Here is a 22,402-nt window from a genome sequence, read left to right as displayed (position 1 = left end):
ATTAATTCTTTAAATTTTTTCATTAAATATTTATATTTAATTTTATTACAGCTTTAATTTAATTAATAATTTCTACAAGCTTTGGTTTTAATACTACTTTTACTTAACAGTAATAGCACTGTTGAGAACAGGGATTAGCAGTGATCAACTGCTCTTTGGCATTCATGTGCATATGAACAAAATTCTATATCAATATTTTCACTGCTAATATCTGCAGTGCTGTGGATATCTGTAGAGAAACTCCTATCTACGCGTCGTTGCTGACTGTCTATGTTTGCACCACAGGTTCTGTCCACGCAAACTCCATAGCAGCGTCACGGGTGGAGCAGGCGCTCTCTGAGGCGGCCTCTTCCCTTCAGAGCAGTGCTCCGAAACAGGGACCCCTCCACCCTTGGATGACCCTTGCCCAGATCTGGCTGCATGCAGGTACAAAGCTCACCCACAGCCCTAATTCGCATCCTTTTAACATAAGTCATGCCCACATTCTGTTGTTACATTGATCAGGTCTGGGTTTAATAAACAGCATATTCTGTAATCTTGCAATAAAATATAGCGTAAGTAAAAAAAAAAAAAAAAAAAAAGAACTTTAATAGAACACCTTGTTTAAATATGGACCGCTTTTTCCTCACTGGTTGTTATTAATAGCATCTTTTTAGGAAAACCATATCCAGCAGGATCAAATTTCTCATCTGGAGGCTTTTGTGCTGTCTGTAATCAGCATTTACGAAGAGACAAGCAATTGTGGTTACTTGTGAATGTGGCTGAATTAAACACATTGGAGTTTAGGAAAGTTCTGCTAGCGGCTCCAAGGTCATGGGTCTGATTCCCAGGCCAAATAAATACTGATAAGAACAGCATGAATGCACAGTAAATAGGGGTGTGTGGGTGTTTTTCTGCTGGTACCATGGTTGGTTTAGGCCTGTCGTTGATAGCTGACGTCACACACAAAAAAGCAGTGTTTTTTGAAAGCAGTGTTGGTTAGATCCTAGCAGTGACAGAAATCATCTTGTTCACCAAGAGGCAATATTTGCCCCTTAAACTGTTTTACAATGGTGTTTTTTTTTTTTGCCTTTATAAGGGCTTTTTTTAATGGTATGCATCTGTAATGTCAAACTCATTTTAAAGACTAAAGTTAATTAGAATAATTAGACACCACAATATTAGGAGATTACTGTGTTAAAATACAATTTTGAATATTTAAATATTAAATCATTTTGAAAAAGAAATGATACTTTAAATATAAAACTTGATGAAAAAGTCACTGAATCATTCACTCAAACGATTTGTTCAAAACAGCTAATTGTTCAGTATCAGTATTGTTAGCTTAAATTATAAAAAAATAGCAGATCACTCTTTATGAATTTATCATTGCATCATTCATTCAAACAATTAGTTTAGAAATGCAGATTAGTTCAGTAACATATGTTATTGTTAACTAATACTAAAACTATTAAAAAATGTTTTTTTTGTTATTTAAAATAAATACTGGAAACCTGTACATATTTGATGAAAACATTTGAAATGTTACAAATTATTGAAATAAGAAATACCCTAATATAAAAGTGAACTGAATTAAAATAAATAAAAGTTAAAGTTGAAGTACTTAATTACTAAAATAAGAAAATAAAAACTAAAACTGAAAAACTGAAGAGATTAAAAACTTTGAAATGTTAGTAATGATTGAAATTAGAAACAAACTCAAATAAAAGTTATAGGTAAAGTACTAAAAATAAAATAAATTAAAAAATTTGAACTTAAATTGAAATAAACTGAAAAGATGAAAAACTTTGGAGTGTTAGAAATGAATAAAATTAGAAATCAGCTAAAATAACAGTGAACTGTATTAACCGAAATAAAAGTTAAAGTTGAAGTACTAAATTACTAAAACTAAAATAAAAACTCAAATTAAATTAACTAAAACTGAAATAAACTGTGAGTATAAATAAAATAGTCAAAATATTGATAAACACTAATGGTATATAAATGATAGTAAAACCACACAAAATGTTGGTAGTAAAATTAGAAAAGCATTTGCCAAAATCTTTTCTTTTGTTGTCTTAGAAAAAGACAATCAACTCAGTTACTAAGACTAATTATTCTTTTACCAGCTTGACTGTCACTGAGCCAAGTGAGGGAACCTTAGCACGGCTTGGCAGGGTGAGAAATGTGTCAAGAGTAAACATGCTTAGTAGTCACTTTCCCTGGAGTTTGTTGGCTAAAGAGGGAGGACACCCCTCCAACGTTAATCTCCCATCAGTCTCTCTGTCTCCTATAAAAACGGTGTGAAGGCTGATGATGTAGCTGACAGCATGTCTGAGAATCACATTTGTGACTCCAGATAAGATATAAACCCCAGAAATGCTTCTTCCACTGTTTTCTCTTTATCACTTATTTTCTCTGTCTCTGTCTTTCCACAGCGGAGGTGTATATTGGAATGGGAAAGGCGGCGGAGGCAACAGCGTGTACACAGGAAGCAGCCAACCTGTTCCCCATGTCCCATAACGTGTTGTTTATGAAGGGTCAGGTGGCGGAGCTGCGGGGGAATGTGGACGAGGCCAAGCGCTGGTACGAGGAGGCGCTGTCCATCAGCCCCACCCACGTCAAGACCATGCAGAGACTGGTGAGCACATGCCGTTTATCTACTAACTCAAACCATTTTGCAGTTATACACTTTCATGGTTATTGCTCCCAGCAATGCAGTGGATTTCAGGTTTTACTCTTGTGGGAACGTTTGGTTGTGTGTTTGTGTGATCTTAACGCTGAGAAGGAGAAAAGAGGCAAGATCTTGTCCAATGTCAGTGTTTAGCTGACAATGAGTCCAGGATGTGGAGACTTGTCAGAGGAAGTGTGTGAGTGTGAGTGTGTGTGTGAGAGTGTGAGTGTGAGTGTGAGTGTGAGTGTAAGCGTGTGTGTGCTGCTGTCTCCAGCTGTGTGTGTCTTAATAGTAAGCAGAAATGTCATGTCTTATAAAGGAGCTCCCCTGTAGTAGACAACAGCAGGAGGAAGTATCGCCCCGTCTGTCAAATCTCTCCCTCTCTGACCTTCTTTTGTGTGTGTGTGTGTGTGTGTGTGTGTGTGTTTATGCGTCTGACACTGTTCTAACAGCAGGACAGTGGACGGCATCTGAACTCTCAGAGCTGTTCACACTACATTAACCCTCTGTGTACTATAAAGTGAAATACCACGTTGTGCATTCAGACCAGATTTTATGACATTGTCAAATTTATTTAATTAGAAGTACATCAAGCATTTGAATAATACAGTTTAGTTTAGAATTCACTTGAATATATTTTAAATTGATTTAATAATAATAGAAATTTATTTCTGTGATATCAAAACTGAATTTTCAGCAGCCAATACCCATTACACTAGTCTTCAGTGTTCCATGATCCTTCAGGAATATAATAATAATATATATAAGCAGTTATTGGAAATCTATAATATATACAAATACATGAAATATTTTTCCCAAATTGCTTTTTCAAAAACCACTGATTATGTAAACTATAATTAATGTTATTTGCTTAATATTGTAATATATAAATAATGTATCTAATAATAGTACATATGTATCAGAATCAACGGATAGAATGCTTTTTTTATTTCTTTCAGTTATTCTATACAAATTGTTACCAAACACTGATCTATATGTGTTATATTTTATATCTATTACGTATTGTCCGTATAGATCATTCGTTACTAAACAATATTTTAATCATTCTTTTATAACTATACAATATAATGTAATTATACAGTTTCTTAAAGGGCACTAATTAATCAACTTAAAATTATTTTTTTATTTGAGTCCAATTTGAATTGCAATTTTTTAAATCAGTAGGAAGTTTAAAATTCATCCAGAACTCAGTCTTCTGTATTTTTTTCTCTTTTGATTTGTCTGGTTTTTTGCAGAGTCTGATATTGCATCAGCTGCAAAGGTACAGTCTTGCGGAGAAGATCTTGCGTGACGCGGTGCAGGTGAACAGCACGGCCCATGACGTGTGGAACAGTCTGGGAGAAGTGCTGCAAGCGCAGGGCAATGACGCAGCCGCGACCGAATGCTTCCTCACTGCCCTGGAGCTGGAGGCCAGCTGTCCCATCTTACCTTTCACCATCATCCCCCGCTCCCTCTGAGACACTCCGAACACTCCCCACCAACAAAACCTCTGTCCGTGAGTCATGCATGAACCACAGCCCTTAAACACACACACCCAAACTCTTCTTCTGTCCTGGAATGTTTTGCCCGCCCCCTCCGACCTTGTTATCAGTTCTCAGATGTGGATCTGCTGAACTCTAATCAACACGGTTAGCACTTTTCCACACTGCTTCACTCTCATAGTTTTTCCCCTTCCTATTTCTTCCTTCTTTCTGTGCTAGAATTTCCACCGGCTTCTGTATAGTAGTGGTGCCGCTCACCCGAAAACCCCGCCCCCTCCTGCACTCCCATTGGTCAGTTTCTTACCACAGTACAAGTGGACCAATGAGAAACCTTTTCAAGCTGCTGTCACGGTGAAGCGGCTGATTGACGCAGCGGTTTCATCAAACCACGGTGCTTCCCAAAACATACAATCTTGAGTTTCTAGTAGCTGTGTGTCATACGAACCAATAATAACACTGACGCAGAGACGGTCAAAAGTGTATATGTGTGCCGTGTGTGTTTGTGAGGTTAAATGGATGGTCAGAGTGTGTGTCCTTTACATGTGCTGGTATCCAGGATATCCCTTCCTTTGTGGCGTGTGCACGGGTGTTTATTTTGAATGGAGTACTTGACACGCTGTTACAGTGGATCCCTGTTACATAAACACACGTAATAAAGGTTGTGTTTCCATGCAGTTGTTCCTGAGGGCAGGAGTGTCACCCGTGTTATGACTCCTAGAGAATCATTATGTCCCCCTCTGATCAAACACTGTATTGTTTATATTCTGTATGTACAAAAGAATCGCCTAGAGCAAACAGAACGGATGCCAAAAGAACAAGTACTCTAAAAGCAAATATTTTACCTTGGTTCTCATTAAAAGAGAAGAGGAATCTAGTTTTGGACATTTCGTTTTGTTCTTTGGTTTATTTTTCCACATCATGATTCAGAGGTTGAGATTTATATTGTTGATTTATCGGAGCCGTGTTATATAAGATGTTTATTTATCCCAGTGGCTGTGTGCTAGACAGGTGAAGACATATATGTATTCCGTGTGTGAACATGAGGGACTGTTACAGTTGGACATGTTCAACTCAAACTATATTCATAACGGTCACCGTGATTAAATTTATGGAAGAGGAAGATTGTATGTGTGTATTTGAAGTCTTAGCAGTGTCAATCACAGGGCCAAACACAACTGGAAATGCAGTTTTATGATGTCAATAAATGATCGATTGTGCAAAATCTGTTATTGTTTCTTATTCCTTATTTTGTCATGTATTTCAAGTCATTTTTTTAAGGCCAGCTAGTATTGCTAATGGAGCTAATATAGCTATATATAGTAGTATAGCTAATTTAGAATTTTCTCCTAATTGTGACTTTTTCTTAGTCTGTTCTCAAGGGGCGATACAGATAATTTCATGGCTGTGCCAACATACTGTATGTATTATTTAGTTTTAAAAATATCAAAATATTTCAAACCCAACAAATCTTTTTGTCGAAGTGGCAAATTTGTATGGCCAACTGAACCCGATGCAAAATCTGTTGGGAAATCTTGCACCTTAATTCCAGCTCTGTCATAACTTCACCCAACAAAAATAATAATTTGTCATAATTGTCCTATAGCAATACTTGTGGCAGTTTTTGTGGAACATAGTCCAAACTTCTGTTGCGTTATGAATTGCACTCAAAAACAGTTAATTTCAGAGCACAATGACGGATGAAATCGAGCTAAATTATATGTCTTGGCCATACTTTTTCCCATTTAATTTCTTTTCCTGTCACTCGCACACGTTTCCTTACATGCCCTGCTCACCTCAGTTCATGTATGTTAGATGAGCCCACTGTTTCGCTGACTCGTGGTATGGTTGAATGAATACCTTTAAAAAGCTCTGAAAGATTGATGAAGGTCCAAAAGCTCACAAGCGAAGAAAAATAAGAAAGGACTAGGGCAGCCGCCTCTGAAAAGCAAATGAATGACATGGCCTAATAAAAAGGAGTCGGGGAGAAAGAAGGATGTGAGGTGGGAAATGTAGAAAGTGAATTATTTAATGCACTTACAGGCCTGCCTTAAACTAATGAGCACTTGCTGCTTTATGGGACAGGCTGCACTCCCAGAAGCATTCTGGGACATAGAAAGCTGCAGCAAGAGATTGGTTGTTATTAAAGAGGTGCATTTTAGTGTCTGCCAGAGTGTTTGCGCCTCTTGAGACCTCTTCTTCGACTCATTCCTGCTGTAAAGACCCGAAGATCGTAAACCGCGCAGTACAGCCACAAGCTGGGTCTTTGATGTGGGTCAGGAGCATGTTGAACCCTAATGAGCCCTTAGTGACGCCATTATTCCTCTGGCTTCTGTAAACACTACAGGCCAGTATCTCTGAGGGCTTTCTTTTTATCATCTCTGCTTGTAGAGCCTCAGTGAGATCTGAAAGATGGCTGAGAGGTGTAAGCTGGATCTCACTGACCATTGTACAATGTGGTACCTGATTGTACATCAAACCCCCAAACAAGACACAGGATTCGTAATGCTTACTAAGGCAACCGTCAGTATTATTAGTGCGCATGCTTGTGCTTCGGGGTTTATTCACAGCCCTAACCCTAAATATTAAACTTCAGTGTGTGACTCATTTCTAACAGCCACTTAGCAAAATAACCTAACCAACATACAGTAATACCCTGGAAACCACCCACAGCACCCTAACAAACACTTAGCAACATCCTAGATATTATTCAAAATACATGAACACTTGGCAACACCCTAGCAACAACACAAAGGACCCTAATAAACACTTAGCAAAGTCGAAGTAACCAAAGAGAACGCCTTAGCAAATACTTAGCCCCCCCCCCCCAATCAATCATTCAAAATCCACAATGTCAAGCAACACTCTAGCAACCACCAAGATAACATAACTAAAGGCTTGTTTGCACCAAACTCTATAACTCTAAAGATAAAGATATAGTTCTAAAATCATTCTCAACATTAAAGAATAGCAGAGTCCACACTACAGCTATAACGATAAATGCATAGAGAAACCGTATCGTCTGAATCATTTTCTGAACAATATTTTTTCCAGCTGATGAACGATACAAACACTGACAGCCAATCATAATCCATCCTGCTATAACGAGCTTTTAGAATGCGCTTCGAATAAACCGACGATATCGTTTGCTGGTGTGGACGCCAATATCGGTATCTTTATAGTTATCTTTATAGTTAATAGTTATCGTTCTTGGAGTGAGTGGGGCTTAACACTTTGCAATACTTCTCCGGATTGGCTGGAGAGAATCGTCACCACCTGCGTCACTGAACTTGCAACACAAACACAGAAGAACCGCTAAATTTAAATCAGTAAAGCCAGCAAAGGATCGAACGCAACTGTTTTGAATGAGTGCACCTTTTTCCAACAAACAAAAAATTCATTGTCTGTTGCGGAAGTAAAGGCATTGCTGCAGTGGAAACGCAAACCGTACTGAGCTAAGCCGAGTCGTACAAAAGTGGAAAAGTGCCATTAGCAAGACCCTGACAGCCACCCAAAACACATGTATCAAACACTTTGGATAAAAACCCTCTCAGAAAACATTAGCAACTCTATAATAACACCCTGGTGACCACCCAGAACATTGAAACATTAAGGAGATAGTTCATCAAAAAATGTTTCAAACCCCACCAAATTAATACCACCTCATTTTATTGTAAATTCTTCTGACACTGAGTTATTGCTCCAGAAGATCTCTATAGTGATTGCTCATGGATCCATATGCGCTCTCCTCACAGGCCTGTCCACATGTTCTCTGGCAATTATTATTATGTTGACATTGCTCAAGGACATTTACTGTCATTTATCCCGACAGCATTAGCTGAGCATATAATGCACCCATGGTTTGCACTGGCTTTGGTGCATGTAGAGAAATCATGTCTTAATGAAAAGTTTGTGAGCCGGTGAAAGAAGGTTTCTGGTGACTCCTCTAGCCGTTACCCCTACATAGTGTTGATAGCAATGTGTCATCTATCACCAGCAAATTAGTGAGCATGTGAGAGAGAGAGACATAGAAATGGTTTCCATTGTTTTGAAGCGTGTCAGTGTCACACACTGGGCATTCTCAGAGGTCGTGACCCTTCACTTAGTTTTTTTAGCAAGTTCAAATGCAGCTTGCAAATGACTGTACTTTTGTTGTATATAATTATTTTTAAAGAATTAAACACATTTGAAATGATAAATTATTCTGTGATATTCCTATATATATAATATACACACACGCATACACATACACAGAACAGTGTTTATTCATATTAAGTGATTCATTTTATTAATGTTTAATGATTAACTGTTGGCACTTTATTGCTGCTTACAATTTAAAAGACATTTTATTAAATGCATTAACAGCATCTACGCCATTTTAATAGTTAAATGAATTTTAAACAAATTTTGGTACTTCATTGTCTTACAATTGCTTATTGTTCTTTGGCCACACATATATTAATTTAAAGATGACCAAACAAACTGCATATGTACATAAACACATTATTTTATATAAATGTAATTCTAAGTGCATATTGTACACATAGCAATCACACTAATAGAAATATTTAATTTACCACATGCTTCAATGAGTTAACTTTTCCTCTGAGGAATATTTGTAACTCTTCACAAACAAAATCATTAATGCATCTGTTGTCCTCTGAAAGTGCTTCTACCCTTTAAGAATTGTGTAACTTCTCTAATTAAAACGAATCAACAAACACAACACACACACACACACACACTCTCTAATTCTTACAGCTGTTCCACTCTGGAGCTACTCAAGACTGGTGACACAAGGTGGTATAAATTATGCATTTCCCACAGGGGTGTCCAGTCTGTAGCAAACGGTTACAGCAGATGACTGTCCTATCAGCACCTCCCGCCTACACACAATACAAACATACACATATCAAAACCCTCACAATCTTCCCATCCATCCATCCATCCCTCGGATGGAAACATGGGAGGAGTAGGAACAGATGGAGACTGGGGAAAAAGACGGACATAGCAGGAACACCCTGTGAGAGAGAGAGGGAGAGGGGATTACGGGAAGGACTCGCTGTACTCTGTAAAAAGAAAAGAAAATTAAATTCAAGTTAATTAACTTTATTTATAGCACACATAACAGTGGCGATTGTCTCCAAGCAGCTTTACAAAGTGGCAGAACTAAAGGCCCAAGTGAGCAACCAAGCAAAGAAATGCACTTAGACTGACACAAGAATACATCCTGGCAAGGACCGCTTGAGCTGAAAATGAAGACACTCTGCTGTAGTCCTGAAGGACAGACTCCAGGGATGCATCTGACCGGTCTTTGCTAGAGTTTTCACTGAATTTCAGAGAGGTGAATAATCAGTAAACTTCTAACTTAATGATTTTTTTGGCTTAAAAGAAAAATCTATCATTTTGACCCAGCTATTGCTAGAAATATACCGGTGACACTTAAGACTGGTTTGTGGTCCAGGGTCACATTTATTTATTTGCCCAAGAAACTTCTTTTTGCACATAGTTGCGCAATCTTATTATTTGTCAGATTAAATTAAATGTACATTGACAGAAAATGCGGATAGGGTCTCCATAAATGCAAAAAAAAACAAAAAACCTGGCACTAATCGAACACAGCACAAATGACGATTTGAGAGTGATAGAGACAATTTTCTGTTTTACTAGTTAGTAAATATTTGCCTTCTATGGCTTCAGAAGATTTGAACTATTACACATATAATTTGAAGTCGTTTTGTGGTATTTTCATGATATTTTTTTTTTGTCATTTCTGGAGCTCGACAGCAGCTGCACCCATTCACTTTTCTCTCATAAATATTGACAGAATGTTAATTTTGAGTGAATTATAAAACACATCCCTTCAAAGGCTGATTAAGGACCAGAGCTATAGATCAGTCATGGCATACCCTATGTGTCTCACCCCACCCAAGTTATTTTGAGATCTTAAAACAATGCTGTTCAATGTGACCTGATCTAAATGTGGATGTTTTTTAAAATATCAATCAACAAAGCCTTTACTCTTTATGTGCGTGTGTGTGAAGCGTGAACTGCAAAGTCCCCCTTTACGAGGATGTTTTCGTTTTCTCGTGTTACAGTAATGCAAGCCTGTTATCTTTCAGTTGCCAATGTGTTTCTGCCCTGCAGCGTGTATGTGTGTGTGCTGTGAAATATTAATGCAGCGTTTCACTTCAGCATCATTTAACCCCACAGAGAAGCCTGTCAATCAATAAGCCCCGCCTCTTCTGTAGGATGACCTCACTCTGTTCCACTGCAGAGACTCCCTCACAAACACAGACAGTTCAAATGCTGATGGCTGCATTCTTAAACAGCCCGCTTGTTATGAACTCATATCTTATTCCCCCACTGTGCATTTTTATTCCACCATATGGGCTTCCCCACCTCTCACACATAGACACACACACACACAGCGTAGAGTCTTTCCCAGACCATTCTGGAGTTTTGCCAAATTTTTTACAATGGTTTAAAATAAATAGTTAGGCCACAAAAAATGTAATCTACTTAACCTTAGACTGTCCAAGCTGTGGATGACTTTGTTTTATTACATTACTCACTGATGGATCCTTTGTAGTGAATGGGTGCCATCAGAATAAGAGTTCAAACAGCAGATAAAAACAACACAGTCAGCTAGTCCATAAATTAACTAAAAAACTTTAAATCATTGCTTCCGGCAAAAAATATGGGGGTTCTATACATAATATTGCTTTGTCCAGTTCAAATTAAAATGCCTTGATGGATTTGTTTCTTAAAAACATAGCTTTTTACCTCACAAGATGTTAATTGATGGACTGGAGTTGTATGTATTACTTGTGGATTATTGTGTTGGTTTTATAATTGTGACGGCACCCATTCACTGCAGAGGATCCATTGGTGAGCAAGTGATGTAATGCTAAATTTCTCCAAATATGTTCCAGTGAAGAAGCAAGCTCCTTTATTTTGATAATGACTGGCTGACATTATCCCACTTTTTACATTGTGAATAAACAAAATAGATAAATAAATTGACAGGATATTTAGATTTCGAGTTCAAATCATTTTATTGCATGAAAACAAAAGAAAACCAGTTGCTTTATTTTTTTCTATTCAGTAATTGAATAATTTTTCTGGGGTGTGTCACACAACACGAAAGATTTGTCGTTGCTTCCATTATATTGTGACTTTAATGGTACAACTGAGATATAAACCTCTTGTTATATAATTGAACAGCCTGCGGTGCCTCCATCATGTGCCCCTGGTTGAGATCCCGCTCTTTTCATCGGAGCAGGTCAGGGTGTTAACAGATGACAAAAGCTCCTAATACATCACATGCCTTGTTGCAATGTGAGCTGTTCTATACAAGCGCTTGACACATAGTCTGGTATCTCTCAAGCCCCCTCCCTCTGCCCAGCTGGAGGGCCGCAGGAACGCTGCATGTGCTTTTAATGTTGTACTGGAGGTGCTGAACTCTCGGCCAGGTATAAATTAAAAATACCCTGCCGGATGATTTGCCAGCTCAGGGGTCGGGAGGGAACTGTTGGGATAAGATGACCTTATAAACATTGTGTGAATACAGAGTAAACGAGTGAACGACAGGCCTTTACAGTGTTGTCAATGTAGATAGAGACTGTATATTCAGCACTGCTGGGGAGGAGGGGCATGGGTCCTAAGAAGTAAAAGCATTTGACTGAATCTGTTCGACCAAGCATGAGAAAGCTTGTGTTTGGAATAGAATATGCCACACGACTAGACCCCTGGAGCAGTTAAAGCTGCAGTGTGTCATTTCAGCATTACTTACATAGATCTGCATTATATGTCCTAATTAAGTATGTTCAGTTGAGGTCACAGCAGGCCACTGACAGGGAATCAATGGGATGTGTTGGAGTATCACATTTCTTTCTTCTGTTTCCGAAACAAGCGCTTTATAAATGTTTTGGACTTCCATGATGTCTGTACATGGATACTGTGTCCGGTAATAAAAAATTTGATCTGCATAAAACGCTTGGATGATTTGTTAAATTATTTTCAGCTCATTATATCTCACAGTATAAAGGACTTCATTTGACATCCCATTATGTAATGGATGAACAAAGCAGAAGTAACATCAGCTGCATTATCTTTTTTTTACTTATTTGAAACTGCCAATGTTTGACTTTTACACAAACTGAGAAAAAATGGTTAGAATAAACTTGCCAAATAAAAGAAGAAGCTCATTTTATGAATTGTTTATATCGGGATAACAATTGAATTAAAAATAAATAAATATATTCTTAAGTTTTAAATATTTGTACATATTTTTTAAACTAATGATTTGATTGAACTGCTTGACTTTCACTGAAAATAAAAGATTTAAAAAATGCCCAAAAATGTGTTATGTTATATTTGTTAAAAATGCAAATTAAGCCCGCTTATCTTTTAAGTATTTCTAATTTGAAAATAAATCTTGCAAATTAACAATAACAACTGGAGTGCAAGTTTATTTGAAAAATGAACATTTTGTTAGTGACCTAGAAATAATGTAGATTATTAAATAATGTATAAGAATATTAATATTCAAGATATATATTCTGAAGTGTTTAATATTAAATATTTTTAAAATATACCTTTTTTTTCTTTCTTTTTTTTTTTGAAAACAACATGTTTCTATGGTTTATTAAAAATCCCAATGTTGCAATGTGGTCTCAGACTTTATGAATCCCTTATATATGTGTGTTATATCTATGTGGTGCCCTTCAGCCGTGATAAACATTCTATATTTATAATATTCCATACTAGAATATTCTAAATATCCAGACAAAAACATTTTCTAAAGCTTTCAGCCATTCCTGGATGAAGTAATGCATTTAACACACACACACACACACACACACGTTTGGCCACGTGCAGCTCATCAGTCAGAAGGGCAGAGAGACGTGGGCTGTTAGCACTCTCTCTCTCCTCCCACACGCCTGTCACTGTATCCTGTTTCTCACTGCTGAGCACATAGTAGATGCACAATCATCTCCACACCCCCCAAGCACACTGTCACTGAGCTCAGGCTTTAAATAGCTGTAAATTAAGAGCGAGTCTGAAAATTGAGTGCAAAAGTCTCACGTTAAATCTAATGGTGAAGCTTCATCTGGAGAAATGCACAGGAATAATTACAGTAAAAAGGAAGAATACTGTAGATCTGCTGCAGGGATAAACTCTGCCTGACTACAGGAGGTGGATCTAATCAGCTGTAGATTTTCACACATACACACACGCTCTGCATCTCTCCAGAGTCTCTTCTCCAGCTCCCACATGGTTTTTGATATCCCCCTCCTCCAGCAGAGCCATAGATCCAGGTTGCCAGGCAACCTCTAAAATCCCCAAAGACAGACGCGCTCAAGCCTGCGCTCGGATGGATCAGCGCTCATGCAACCTGACACATATAAACCGAGACGTACAGAAAGAGAGCGGCTGCCATGGTGATTCCTGTAGGTTGGGTGCAAAAGCTTCCCTAAATGTTGGTTTCATTAGAGGACGACAAAAAGGACAAACAAGTTTGAGAGCTTCGAGTTCATGTTCTTTTATTGGAAAAAAAATCAAAAGACGAGCATGTACAACTTGGAATGAACATAAACAGAACTGAAGGTGGGCAGTCGAAACAAGCCCCTGGCGGCCAAAAGCCCTCGCTTGCACTCTCCAGAGAAAATCGACATGCTCATGGTCAGAGCCCAGAGAAGAACTAAAGATAAAAACATTTATGGTTACGGTCACCATTGCCCTTACCCGAAAAACGCTTCCACGTAAGGTGAAAGGTCACGCCCTGAAACTCCCAAGCCACTCCCTCCCACTAAACGCCCTTACTATCGGGCACAGTGCACAAAGAAACAAAACTCTGAATATCCTGACATGCCAAACATAGTTTAAAATCTCTTAACTGCTCATTTTTCTTAAAAATATCTCTTTATTTAGTTATTGAAGCAAACTGCAAAGGTCCCATTCGTTCGTCCTCTATGCAGATTCTGAAACCCCGCCCCACCCCGCCCCCCCAAACCGTATTCAAACCTCTTTTAGATTCACCCCCAGAACGCTCCGACAGACATCGCTGAGGTTTCCGCCAAAGATAGCGGCTCCGAACTCAAGCTGCATGCATGTAGAACAGAAACAGGAAGTAGAAGACGATTGGCCAGCCCAAACATCGCCACTAGCAAATGGAACCAGTTAAGCAGTTCACCAGATGCTTTTACTTTAGTTTCTGAAGGTTTGATATCAGGATTAATTAATTGATTGATCTTTTTGGAGATGTCTAAGCAGTTCTTTGGGAACAGGACCACTAACCAGTACATGCAGGTCATTTATGTTTATGTCTTTTTTTTATTATTTTTTTATATATATTTTTTTTTTCTATATATGGACATTTTCCTTTTTTTAACATTCAGTTTTTTCTATACAGAAACAGTATGAATAAATGAATATTTTTGCATTAAGAGGTAAGTAAAACATTTGACTGATTTTTTTTTGTCTTCTAAAGAGGTCAGGAGAGAACAGAAGAGCTTCACTTTGCCGTCATCATTTGTACAAATTCTGTGGACAGAAAGAGAGATGGACACATCAGACATGACGCTCAAGATCACAACAAAGCACAAAGCCTACTAGGTTCCAGACTGCTCCATTTTTGTATGTACACGCAAATAACCTTGCATTATCCAAATCCAAACTACATTATTGTAATTGAAGTGGCAATTCATAAAAGTAATGTTTAATCTGCATAAAACGGTGACCTTTTCTGGGTAATCTCAGCACACAGCTGCATCGTACCTTCGTAATTGACCTGACCGTCGCCGTCGATGTCAGCTTCTCTGATCATTTCGTCCACCTCTTCATCCGTTAGCTTCTCACCCAGGTTTGTCATGACGTGGCGAAGCTCTGCTGCGCTGATGTAGCCGTTCCCATCCTGCCACAGACAGACAGACAGGATCAAAAAGTCAGCCGTGTCATGCCGTTAAAATATTAAACCACTAAATCCAAACAAGGTGACTTTGAAAACAGTAATGACGTATACTGGAAGTGTAATGCAGATAAAAGGGGCAGAAGTAGAGTTCAATGATGGTGTTTCCTAAACATTAGTCAATCAAATGTCCCAGTAAACCTACAGGAAGAGGTGTCTGACTGTGGAAATGATTGTGGCATGTTTTGTTTTCCGAGGGTTGGGTTTGTTTTTGCCTGCCTCTTCATAAGCATCATCTTCCCACAATTCTCTCTTTTCAGCACTGACCTTGTCAAATACTCTGAAAGCCTCGCGGATCTCCTCCTCACTGTCGGTGTCTTTCATTTTCCGGGCCATCATTGTCAGAAACTCTGGAAAGTCAATGGTTCCATTACCTGAAAGAAATGGAGAAAGAATAAACACATCTGGTCCGCGATGTTTGTAACTCAGATGAACTAACCAGGATGTAGAATGCAGGACAAAAGCAGGGCAGTCAATATTGGACAATGAGGAGTAATGAGGTCTAATAACACATATTTAGTGTGTCTGAGTGTCATCTAATAGAACTGAATTAGTCCAAGAGTAGTTGAGAGAGTAACCGCAAACACTGTAAACACTGTACAGAAAAGGTCACAGGAACAGAAGTCACGTTTATTTTCTTATATTGAATTAGGAACACATAACATATCAATAATAGAGTTTTTAATTACTGGTTTTTATATGTAACTGTTTCTCTTTCCCTCAAGGTTTAACCAAGCTGAGGTGGGATATTTCCATTACACAGGACAACTATGACGTCCTCCTGTGTACATGTGTGTGTGAAAATGATCACTACAGCCATTCCCACAGGGCTCACACTGCGTTTGTAATCTGACAATGTGGGTATAGACAAGTGCTTGTGTGTGTGTGTGTGTGTGTTTTCTTCACACTGCATGTTCTTCTTACTGGAGCTCTTCACAAACACTCTCTCGATTCCATCGCCAACACTGCCAAAGTGGATTATGTAAAGGATTCCATGAGGTCTTTATTACCTGCTGTTATTCAACGGCTTTACTGCTGTCTGACCTACAAAAATGACTCCATACCACACCACACAATCCCATCTGTAAATAATCAGTATATCAGAAACCCAGCGCGCTCTGCGTGATCTAACAACATGTTAAAATGACACTCACGTTAAAGGACACTCTGTAAAGACACCATTGCATTCTAAACACTAATTACATCAGCTCTGTAACAGGAGAAGCATCCCAGGCATATTACATTTTGTTGTTATCTGAAAGCTTGCTTGCTTGCATACAAACTAATTACAAAACAAGATAACCGTTTAACCACAGAGAACGACAGTTCTGGGTAGGAAGGTGTCCTTAGCATAATGTCAATGGTCAAAAATAAAATAAAAAAAAAGGTAACCCACCCTCTATCTGATTCCAAAGAATCACAGTGCTAGCTGCCTACACTACACTGGAACAAATACCAACGCCTAACCCTAACGTTAAGGTTAATATAGTGTAGTGTTTTTCACATTTCTGAAGTCTGCACTGAATCGACTCACCATCAGCATCCACCTCGTTGATCATGTCCTGCAGCTCAGCCTCCGTGGGGTTCTGCCCAAGTGAGCGCATCACTGTGCCCAGCTCTTTGGTTGTGATGGTACCATCACCATCCTTATCAAACAAGGAGAAAGCCTCCTTAAACTCTGTGAGGAAACAGATAAATAAAAAAATAGCATTAAAACCTCACATATATAAAACTTAATTTTCACAAGATCCATTTTCTGCAATCATCTGGCTGAATGAAGGGCAGGTGTACTGGTTTTATGCATGTTTACACCACAAACACACCAGATTGGCTTACCAGCAATTTGCTCCTCGGTGAGTTGGTCAGCCTAGAAATGGAGAAGGAGAAAAGTGATGAGTAAATGAGTGTCATAAACATGTATAACTCATCGTTTGATTGTACAAAGCACTTTACATACTGAACAAACAATAATGGTATAAGTGTTCTGTCAGGAAGAAAACAATAATCACTAAATCACGGTCAAACCACTGCACACCCAGAGTCTAAAACGTATATAATAGAAAATAGAAAATAAACTAAATGTTCTTCATAAAGCTTTCTTAAAAAGCAAAAATGTTTACTTCCTGAAACTGACACTCAAAGCTTTTGCTTTAAAGAGATCTGATTAACCAATCAATGCCAGCAAGCAAGACAAAATACCTCTTTGACCTCCAATTCATAAAATAATTGTGAATTAACATCCCTTTAAAGGCCACAATGAACAGCTACATGTATTCAAAGGCACACAAAATAACACAACCTTTATCCCATCAAACTGAATGTCGGTCAGATCAGCCACCAGCCTCTTCGCCTTGGGTTCACTGTCCCAGCCATCAGTCTTCTTTACATCTTGCCTGTCCATTTTAACTGGTGCTTTCCTGAGTTTGACCTCAGCGGTGGGGCTTTTCAATGAGGTCAGGCCATCCACCGCTCCTCGGACTAACACCAGACCTTCTGCCAGGCACTCGGCCCGCTTGGCATTTTGCGCGCCTTGGCGCCTGACATCCCCCAGCTCAGTCCGGCAGTGCTGCAGACTGTTTTTTAAATCCTGGACATCTCGCACCACGCTGTCAATGCGGCTGTTGGTGGAGTCCACCAGCATCTGCAGGAAGGACTTGTAGTTTCTCTCTTGTAGCTCGATCAGCTCTTTATAAAAGAACTGCTGCTGGTCAAGGAGATCGTAGACCATGGATAATGACACAGAGTCCTCCTCAGGGTAGATGACAGGTCTCTTTGGAGGCATTCTGGTCTTTGTGAGTAGACACTGCCTGAAGCACGTAGAGGTAAGTCTGTCTGATCAGGCTGATGAACAACGGACCCCGAGAGAGCTCACCTGACCCTTGAGGCCAGTGTTACTGTACCAACCTCCCAGGCCGCATTGGGTATCGCTCAGCAAGATATTAGGCCGATTTTTGAGAAGATTAACGTCAGCAGCTCACTACGGTTACAAAGCCGAGGGTCAGGGATCATTTCCATTATTTGAAATTAGTCAAATGGTCATCCCATCAGGTCACTCGAGCAAAGTAGGACGTATTCGGAGGCAGATCAGCAGGTACACAGAATGACAGCTAAAGCAAAGGAAGGTATTAAGGTCTGTCTATCTAAATCAAATGACCCATCACTTTACCTGCTCCTGCGGTCATCTCAGTTTACAGCCAGCCGTGGGTTTGCGTTTATATATCTCTATCTCTTTGATCATCTGAATGGCATCTCGTCTCTGCTAATTGTGCAAACACCCCTCTCCATCTGCGAACACAATGGCAGGTTTCACCTTTCCCTGCTTTATCTCACCTGTCTCACTGTTCTTGTGATCAAGTTTATTTTTGTCTGCCTGTCCCTCTCAAGGGGTCCTGTTAGCCTGAGGGTTAAAGATCCGGTTTGCTAGCATAAAGATTGTGAGTTCAAATCCAGGTAGGGACAAAATATGACCTGGAGAGTTACAAAGGTCCCTTTCTGCCCAATTATGACTATGGTGTTGTGTAAGGCATCTCGGCACATGTTGTTCCAATTAGCATGCTGTACATAACTCCCTTGAAATGTAAGCTAAATATGAAGATATGTCCCTTTTCGCTTATTCAAGTCTCTGGTTTTTAAAGTCAAAAGTAGCTACAGATCACATCTTCCATATTCTCACACTGTTATTTATTATTGAAAAGAAAGTGTTCAAGTGTAGAGATTTGGTTCAGTTCCTGAGTGACTGAGTGGAAGGACATGAATGCAAACTTGCGGTCAATTATAAGAAAGGGGCAGGGTGTATGCATGCACATATGTCACCTGAGGAGTCTGTTGTTTCACTGGAAGATTGAGTTATGATATTCTGATTAAAAAAAAAAAAAAAAATATATATATATATATATATAAAAATAAACAAATGCATTCATGCTTGAATCATTCATTCAACGTAGATAGGGTGAAATTCAATTTTATGATGACTTCATCATTAAACTTTGTTGTCTAAAGTGTTTACATGATATGCAAGAGTGATGACGCATCTATCCACTGTTGCACCAGCAGTATCCCATATGTGCCCGCAGAGCTCTGCAAAAAAAAAAAGCTCTGGTAGCTTACTTCACAAAATAAATTACTCTTAAGAGGCAATTCTTTTAAAAGTCAGCATGAAAGGGAACACTGGAATTGTCTTTTCATGAGAAAGTAACGTTGGGCAGAACTTGATTTTGTCCATTCGGAATTTACTTGCATCTTTGTCGTTTTCTAACTTCTGAAAGAGCTTCATGGTGTCACAGGTTGCTGGAGGGGAGGGATTAAAACTCACCTGGTTGCACACATTAATGTTTCTGATTAAAGTATACTTTTTTAAATAATATGCATATATATAATAATGTGCATGACTAAATCATTTACAATAAACAATGCAAGTTTTCATAAGAAATTAGAATTTCGATTTGGATTTTATGGTGACTTTAATAATTAATGAATAGTTGCTGGTCTGAATCGATTTGAAACAATGCCCTTTATAATTTACCGCACTGTTAGAGAGAGATTGGACATGTTACTTGAAATACGTCCAAGTTAATCAGAATTGGAATCATGTGGAAGCAAATCTAATCAAAGTGAATCATAAATCTGTAACAATATCCAAATGTGTGTTCATTAAATAACCATTTTAGCTTCTTTCCCCCGAAAAAACAAAATCAATGTGGAAAATGCACCGTCTGCAGATTCCCCATGGACCCCGTCCATAAAGGATAATTTCTTCTCTCCAGCTGATGGGGGAGAACAGGATCATGCACCTCTACTGGAAGCCTTCCAGGACATTTGCCATCCAACGAAGCTTCAAACCTCGCAGACCACTGCCAGGAATTTCGGCCTGGATCTGAAAACGCTGCACAATGTTGCATGGAATCTGGCCTTGATTTTGGACTCACCAAGCGGCAGGAGCAGCTGGCGCTCGGGACGCCCAGTGCACGATAATGAGTGCGGTATTGCCACTTTCACACCATGTTAACAGGGAGTCCCCAAGGCCCTTAACCAACATGCTGACAGATGTAAAGACTCTATTGAGTCTAGTTCCCCTAACGGTCTCTCTTCACAAAATGAACACCATTACACCACAACTTAGCACCTAAGACAGGAAGATGGCTGAATATAAACTCATGACCACAACTGTGAAAGCAGCTTCGTATGAACCAAACCAACTGTGTACTGTGAAGACAGCAAGCCCTGAAATGGCCATTTGTTAACGGCTAATCAGGCCAATTTAGCAACCAGGTTACCCAATAAATTCTCTCTTATATATGTGTGTAGTTATTGTGGTAGCATTCAAGCCGCTTCTTTACCATGACTGTCATTTCAGAAAAGCTTCCAGAAAGGCCTGTATGAAGAAGTGCAGACTGTTTTTAGACCGTCCTACATGATGGGTGAAAAAACAATTCTTATTTTCCTCACTGATTCCCATGACACGATTACACACACAGGCATGGCAACGAAACTAGAGCTGCATCGTGGCCAGGAAGGTCCTGAAGAAGCAACTCGAGGGAGGAAACAGACGCCTCACACAGCAACTAGCCATTCATAGTTCATCACAGAACTGAGATAATTCTCACCAAACAGCACAGGCTTAAATAACATCCATAAAAAATGATTTACACTGAGTCTTCTGGCATTGCGCTGTGGAAAAGCTGAAGCAGAAGTGTTTGTATGGACTCACTGAGTCAGGATTGACTTTGTTGAACTCACATAGGACATTCTTTCCATGCTTCACAAACAATGTTTGCTTTTTTGAGCTAAAATTCACCATTTTTAGCAAAGCTTTGTTTATTTTCTCATTGGGTATCCTATCCAGCTGTATGATTTATGAACTCTGTTTCGTGCTCTTATGAGGGGAAACATTCAAGCCGGAGCCCAGATAACAAACAGACCTGTTACTTCCACAACAAGTCAATAGAGCCCAAAATGATGTTTGTGCCAACCTAAACCACTAATAAAGCCAGTTTATGGTCCTAATCCTGCTTAGTTTTGAAAGATTTGAGAATTGAGATGATTATAATTTTAAAAAGCCTAATAATAGAGCGGCGAAGATAAATAACATGGTCATAAATACATGTAATAGCTTTTTTTTCTAAATTAAACAATGGTCAACCACAGCCAACAAAACCCACATCTCAGTCTGAACATTTCAAGAATCATTTCGATCAAATACTGAACATCTGTCATCATTTTAATCTATTTTTCTTTTGTGAATCAAAAAAGGGGACTGACAGCTACAGTCACCGTTCACTTTCACTGCGTCTGTTTCCATACAATTAAAGTAAATGGTGACTGGGGCTGTCATTCTAACATCTTGATTTGTTCTTCAGGTAAGTCAAAAAGTCCTACAGATTTGTAACGACGTAGGGGTGAGCAAATAATGACAGAAATGACTTTTTCTGGGTAAATTCTTCCTTTAAGGTCTATCTTTACACTTTATTCAGACTGGCCTGATTTTCTACAGTGGCTGTCAGTGATGTCTACAGCAAAATCATTCCCTAAAAAAAAGCAAATATTGTCTCAAACATATCAACTACAAAGGCTAGAACAATGTTTTTCTTTTTAAATAGAAAGTGAGCATTGATCATCTGTCTGCTGCTGTCTAGCACATCACACCGTAATAAAACGCGTATGTCACATTTCCTGCCGCAATATGACATCAATAATACTGCAACACGTTCAAAATAATAATCAGACGCAACCTTCGTTTGCGAAGTGCAATGAAATACAGAACGGGGACTAATTCATTTCAAATAAAATTAGCTGTTGCACGAGCACAGACGCAGAAGAGGCAGGCAGGTGGTTAGGCATGTCTATATAGTAACCGCAATGCGTTAAATGCATAAAATATGAACACGTTCATGAATGAGTAGTGCATGATAAAAGCTTTTACGTACCATATCTGAGAGTGGAGAGTGGACGGGGTTTTTTAATCTACGCTAGACTTCAGCGATGCTCCGCTCTCAGTTAAAGCTCCACCGTGCGACTGTCGCTCGCAGAGTATTGAAGGTGATCCGGTACTATATACAGTGGTGTATTCCTCCGCCATACGGACCCCTATCACTCACTTCCGCATAGAGCAGCCAGAAGCCCCGCCCACTTACTTATCATAACCACCTCAGTCCCGAGAAGGAAAAGTATTTATGAAAAAAAATTGTCTATTAGCGAAATATTATGTATAATATGTAGTAGATTATATGCATATGTGAAGTATATAATGTGCTCAATTAAATGAAATATATTTTTTCCATG

At 38.9% G+C, this 22,402-nt stretch overlaps 2 protein-coding genes across 5 annotated transcripts in view; one reads left to right on the top strand and one right to left on the bottom strand.

Annotated features, from left to right (window-relative positions):
- The window catches only part of LOC127976411 (tetratricopeptide repeat protein 7B), a 33,842-nt gene extending 28,465 nt beyond the window's left edge, over positions 1-5,377 (top strand). For 3 of the 4 annotated variants that reach the window (XM_052580809.1, XM_052580807.1, XM_052580810.1), the window contains 3 exons: positions 286-426; positions 2,418-2,620; positions 3,910-5,377. In XM_052580809.1, coding sequence (XP_052436769.1) covers positions 286-426; positions 2,418-2,620; positions 3,910-4,131 — 566 coding nt within the window. In that variant the 3' untranslated portion in view covers positions 4,132-5,377. The remainder of the gene's footprint in view (positions 1-285; positions 427-2,417; positions 2,621-3,909) is intronic. The other variant, XM_052580808.1, reaches the window with a different exon arrangement.
- Positions 5,378-13,683: 8,306 nt separating this feature from the next.
- Positions 13,684-22,192, bottom strand: calm1a (calmodulin 1a). Its single transcript, XM_052580522.1, has 6 exons — positions 22,048-22,192; positions 16,961-16,991; positions 16,659-16,802; positions 15,392-15,498; positions 14,935-15,070; positions 13,684-14,700 (listed from the first exon to the last, which is right to left on the bottom strand). The coding sequence occupies exons 1-6, from the start codon at positions 22,048-22,050 to the stop codon at positions 14,672-14,674; spliced, it is 450 nt and encodes a 149-aa protein (XP_052436482.1). The 5' UTR covers positions 22,051-22,192; the 3' UTR covers positions 13,684-14,671.
- Positions 22,193-22,402: the final 210 nt, after the last annotated feature.

This window comes from Carassius gibelio, chromosome B17 (genome assembly GCF_023724105.1).
Source record: "Carassius gibelio isolate Cgi1373 ecotype wild population from Czech Republic chromosome B17, carGib1.2-hapl.c, whole genome shotgun sequence".
NCBI lineage: Eukaryota > Metazoa > Chordata > Actinopteri > Cypriniformes > Cyprinidae > Carassius > Carassius gibelio.
The sequence above is the reverse complement of the archived record's forward strand: the minus strand, read 5'-3'. Positions and strand labels throughout refer to the sequence as shown.